Genomic DNA, 5,731 nt, shown 5'->3' on the forward strand with positions numbered 1-5,731 from the left:
CGCGCCGCCCTCGGAGCCGTGCGTCGTGCTGGTGCGGGCTCCGGCTTCTCGCCCCGCCGCGGGGACTGACCAGCGCCCCAGAACGTCGTCGCCCACCCTGCGGGGCTCTCACCCGGTCTGTGCCCCGGCCGAGATAACTGAGGCCGGAAAGGGAAGTGATCTCCCGAGACGAGTGTTTCACCGTCTCACTGGCGTGCGTCTTCTGTGAGAATGTTCTATGACTTCTTTCTCCAGCACAGGGAAATCTAGCTCTCCTTGGGCACAGAGTAGAAGCATTCCTTCTCTCCAAGCCAAGAGACCTCCTATTCGGAATTCCGGGTTGGCTCATGGTAGCAAATCACTTTCCGTAACAACAGAAACTTTCCACCCGCGCTCCCTGAGGCTCGGACGCGCTCAGGTGCTGCGGTCAGTCGGAGCTGGTAGCCGCTCTGCCGCGGGACCAGGGTGCAAAAAAAGCGACCGGAACTCTCGAGGGTTTTGAGAAAGAGAAGCAAGACACACTTGCTGAAGAGTACTGATGGGACAGTAGGCAAATCGTAACTTCCTAATAGTCTTGTTCAGTGTTTCCTTTAAAACGTTTGGTTAAAGATGGACAAGGGGCACACACCTGTAATCACAGCCTTCAGGGAGGCTGAGGCAGGAGGATCAGAAGGTCAAGCCCCGCCAGGCAATTTATGAACCTAGAGAACCTTGTCTCAAAATGAATGCTAAAAAGGGGTAGGGAAGGAGCTCAGTGCAGAAGCCCTGGTTTAGTTCCTAGGACTGAAGAAAAGGTGTATAGCACTTTGTCTATTTCCATAGGTGTACCGTTGTCATCTTTAAACTAGAAAATCTTTTTGAATACTGAAATAGATTTTTATCAATTGCCGTTCAACTTGTGGGTAAAAGTATGATAATTAAAGTTGACTTGAAATTTTGTTATATCCAAACAGGAATGACTGTGATAAATACGTTTCTCGTATTCAAAAAAATCATAAAAGTAATGGTGGCATGGTCTGGGGCAACATTAAGAAAAGAAAAGTAAGTATTTTTATTCTTACCTATCAAATCTTACCTGTAGAGCAATATAATATATGATAAATTGTGATAAATACAAGTGATGCCCTCCAGGGACTTAGATGGAATTCACGGGTATGAATGAGATAAGTGTAAAAATGCTGTAGGGTTAGAGATGGCAGCGCATAGACTGAGCATTGAAGCGGGGTAAGAATGGTAAAAAGTTTCCATTTCAAAGTGAGGTTAGGTAGAAAAATGCAGATGGGGGCAGGGCATTTCAAGCAATATACAGCACCTGTTCACTGGGTAATCATCCGTCCACACTAATGGAGTCATACATTTTCACAGAATGAACTCTCATCAGATCCCCTGCATCTTTAAAATAATTTTTTTTTTTGGTCTTTTTGAGACAGGGTCTCGCTATGCAGTTCAGGCTGGCCTCGAGCTCACTTTGTAGCCCAGGCTGGTCTCAAACTCTTAACGATCCTCCTGCCTCAGCCTCCCGAGTGCTGGGATTTACAGGCGTGCACCACCATGCCCAGCTAAAATAATTTCAAATGTGTTGTTTGTTTTGAGACAAAGTCTCACTCTGTAGTTCAAGCTGGACTTAAACTTTATGTAGCCCAGGCTGGCCTGGAACTCAGAGAGTCTCCTGATTATCAGCATGCACTGCCACCCTCAACTTCAAATATTTTTTTAGACTCAACTACTTAATGTTTTTTAACATTCCAGTATTTAAAATAAAATCTTAAAAATTTTAACTCAAAAGTTGCCTTAAGAATGATCTATAGCTCCTTGGGGGGAAAAAAAAGGTTAAAATCCTTTATCTCCTTGGATTTCTTCTTAAATATAAACTTTCTAACTTTAATTTGAACAACTGATAGCCAGACATAATTACTAAGTTTCTAGGAAAGGTGATTCACCTCAAATTTCCACAAAGTAAATAGCCAACGCTGGAGTATGGTCATTTATAGAAGTGGTTTGGGGACTCCTTTGTCCTCTGAAAGTATTCTTCAGACTCTGCTAAGGCCAGCCTTCCCTGTCATATGCACTCTGAAATACACCACAGACTGACCAAAGTGCAGTTCCTCTCAAGAGTCTGTAAATACTGGGACTACAGAATCACACCCGTCTCCGTGGACTTCATTTGTACATGGGAAATATGATTTAAAATTAGTCTGGGCACTCAGTCTTTAATGAAATCAGACAGCCCCCTCACTGGTCTTTAAGATCCATTTATCCTTTCCCACATTCCTTAAGGAAAATGAAGTCTTGGTATTTTGGAAAGAACCTGGAATCAACAATGCAACAGGGGCTGGGGATGTAGCTCAGAGGCATAGCACCTGCCTGGCAAGCGCAAGATGCTGAGTTCAGTTCCCAGTACCAAAAAAAAAAAAAAAAGAATAGAAGAAAACAATGCAATGGGAGTCCTAAAGATTTGGCTTCTAGCCAGTTTTGCCAGCAAAATGGGCTGCTCTGACAAGTGCCCTCCTCCAGTGTTTCTCAAACATAAATGTGCATAGAAGCCACATGAAAATCTTGTTACATGCCAGATCCTGAACATTTCCTTTGAGCGCCAGTTGATCCACAGACCACAGTGACTGGCAAAGGTATAACATATTTAGTCTGTGTTCTCTGCAAAATGAGAAGAGGCTGATAGCGATTTATCTATAAAGTTCTCCCTAGCCAGGCCTGGTGGCGCACATCGGTAATCCCAACACTCGGGAGGCTGAGGCAGTAGGATTGCCGGGGGTTCAAGGCTATCCTGAACTACACAGCAAGACCCTGTCTCAAAAAAACAAAACAAAAAGTCCTTCCTAGCTAGACATGGTAGCCCACTCCTGTAATCCCAGCACTGTGGGGGGATCGCCATCCTAAGCAGCTTAGCGAGTCTCTGTCTCAAAACAAAAAATTTGAAAAGGTTGGGGATGTAGCTCATTGTGAAAGCCATGGGTTCCATCTCGAGTAAAGGAACCAAAATAAAAATGGTCCTTCCTTTTAAGAACTTTAATTTGTTTCTGGAACCATCTTAGTTCCTTTTTAAAAATGTATTTTTATTGGTACATGGTTATAGTACGCATCAACTCCATTGATGGTGGGGAGCTGGTACATGTATCTAACACATCTGAATTCTTTTTATGTCCCCTTTTCTTCCCCTTACAGGGTTATAAGTTGAGCTTTCTACCAAACTATAACACCATTATAATTTAGTAACACTTTTTTCATAGCCTAATATTTTGCAGCCAATAATTTAGGAGGGAGAGAGCAATGAACTCATTGTTAAAAGTGCTCACTTCAGCGTTTGACTCTTCGGGGTTTGAAACCCACGCTAGCTTACACTGAGGAAGCTGCCTGTGCTAATTTTATTTTTTTCATATTGTTTGACAAGAGGGATCGTGATACTTGTTTACATTATTGAATTATTTTAATGGTATGTTTACCTCTTCTCACATTTCTATCACTATGTGCATGAATTTTTATCCCCAGGTTTCTCACAAACAGTACTTATACTTAGAATATAAGAGGTATACTAAAGGAAAAAATATGGCCAATACTTTGAAAAGCACTGATGTAATGTATATGAGAATGCACTTGAAACTTGCCATATGTTATTACCGTTTTAGCCAAGAATTTGCAGTACAGGGCATTTTCCTTATACTGTGTTATCATACACTTTTTTTTTTTTTTTTTGGTACCGAGAATCAAACTCAGGACTTTGCGCTTGCCAGGCAGGTGCTGTGCCGCTGAGCTACATCCCCAGCCCCTATACTGTGTTTTCTAAATGTGGTGTCTTTTGTTTCTCCCTACACCCAGTTATCTTAATTATGCTAAAAAGTATGTTTGAAAGCCAGGCGTGGTGGCGCACACCTGTAATCCCAGCACTCGGGAGGCTGAGGCAGGAGGATCATTGCAAGTTCGAGACCAGCCTGGGCTACAAAGTGAGCGCAAGGCCAGCCTGAACTGCATAGCGAGACCCTGTCTCAGAAAAAATAAAAAGTTTGTATTTTTAGTTAAGTTTACTAGCCCAGGATAATAATTATTTAAATAAGTACTTCCTACAATTGGGAGCTTTAGAGGCTATAGCCTTTTCTCACTGGAGCATCAGTTTATAAATACTTCTTTATAGGACTGTTTGCCAACAGTGCAAAACAGTATTTACTAAGTCAAGGTGTTCGCCCTGGATAAACTCAAGAGAGCTGGGCATTTGACAGATAACAATGAATAGTGTTGTGGGCATACATTAAAGTATCTGGAGAAAGCACACTTCATTCTCTAGATTTGTCGCGGTATCACTGGAAATACTATTTACTGTTAGCACTAATATGAACTCTTTTGTAGGTTGACACTGTTTGTTCAAGCCCAGCATCAAGAAAAACACTGTTTAACAGAGGTAAAGTCTTTTTTCTTTTGTAGCATGCTTTTCCTATGGGATAACCTCTTTACATAGATGGGCCTCAAATTGTTGGCTCCGTGTTCAACAGACCTACTATTTAGTTCCTCAGAGCTGTTGTCAGTTTCTTTCATATTACTTGGACATATACTAATCCTTTTTATTAAACTCCTTTTTACAGATTTAGTAGAAAACTCTGGTATTGGAAAACTTTTCACTGATGCTATAGAATCTTTAGATGAAGAAGAGAAAGATTATTATTTTTCAAACTCTGATTAGACAAAGAAGAGAAAGATCATTATTTTTCAAACTCTTGATTCTGCATAGAAAAATGTGATTTCCAGGACTTTTACAAAAAGCACATGGTGTATTTGTATCTACTTTAGAAAATACTTATGTATTTTCTTTATGATGTAGGTTCATATGAAAATGTGGATTCCTTTATCAAAGCTTTTATGTTTGTTTGCATGCAAAATATTCATTGCTGCAGCTTACCAAACATGTAAGGAAAACTGTTTCGTGTGACTATTTGTAAACATGGTTTATAATATTAAAATATATATAGTTAACTCTTACAAGTATCTAAGTCTGTTTGCTTTAATAAAGTCATGTCCTAAATAAATTTTTAAATTTAAAAAAAAATGTTGCTACTGTAAGGGACATAGGGAATGAAGGAAGGTCGGGTTGGTCGCTACTGCATTCGTGAAAACTTAGCTTTGTCACCCCCAAGTATTAAAGCCATATTTGATCTAATGTTTAAATTACGTACTGTTGAAACTGACATGCTTCTCTCTTGATTGTTTTTCTTGAAATTTGTGATTGGGCTATCAAAATTATGTAAATTTAATCTGTTACTTCAATAGTTTATTAAATAGAACCAGAGAACAGATTTCTGTTGCATTTGGTAGCCTTTTACATATATGAACATAGTTTAAATTTGGTCTCAATAGTAAAACAGTTAGGCCAGGCATGGTGGTATACACCTGTAATCACAAGTCTGAGGCCAGCCTGGGCTACATAGTGAGTTCAAGGCCAATCTGAACTACGGAAGTGAGACCCTGTCTTAAAAGTCTAAAAATACAAAAAAAGATTAGACATTCAGTTAATAGATTCACTATTATAAGGAATCAAGTTAATGTTATAGTAAATGCCCTTTTTCTTTCACTGAGAGCTCCTTTACAAATAAACTTTTAGCTTATTCTACCAATTATGTTTTTAAAATTTGACATAAAATATTCTCTCTCTGGTTCTAGTACATATTCATCTACCCTCTCTCTCTAGTTAGATTGTTCAAATAAAGTTAGTTTGCTTTTATAGGATTTGTTTCTGGGTTGTTTTTTTTTT

The 5,731-nt window shown here is 39.7% G+C and overlaps 1 protein-coding gene across 3 annotated transcripts in view; it reads left to right on the forward strand.

Moving 5' to 3' along the window:
• The window catches only part of Mis18bp1 (MIS18 binding protein 1), a 47,056-nt gene extending 41,355 nt beyond the window's left edge, over positions 1–5,701 (forward strand). For all 3 annotated transcript variants that reach the window (XM_013510343.1, XM_005376854.2, XM_005376853.2), the window contains exons 15-17: positions 933–1,020; positions 4,336–4,387; positions 4,569–5,701. In XM_013510343.1, coding sequence (XP_013365797.1) covers positions 933–1,020; positions 4,336–4,387; positions 4,569–4,666 — 238 coding nt within the window. In that variant the 3' untranslated portion in view covers positions 4,667–5,701. The remainder of the gene's footprint in view (positions 1–932; positions 1,021–4,335; positions 4,388–4,568) is intronic.
• Positions 5,702–5,731: the final 30 nt, after the last annotated feature.

Source organism: Chinchilla lanigera, unplaced genomic scaffold (assembly GCF_000276665.1).
Source record: "Chinchilla lanigera isolate Chin_1 unplaced genomic scaffold, ChiLan1.0 scaffold00008, whole genome shotgun sequence".
NCBI lineage: Eukaryota > Metazoa > Chordata > Mammalia > Rodentia > Chinchillidae > Chinchilla > Chinchilla lanigera.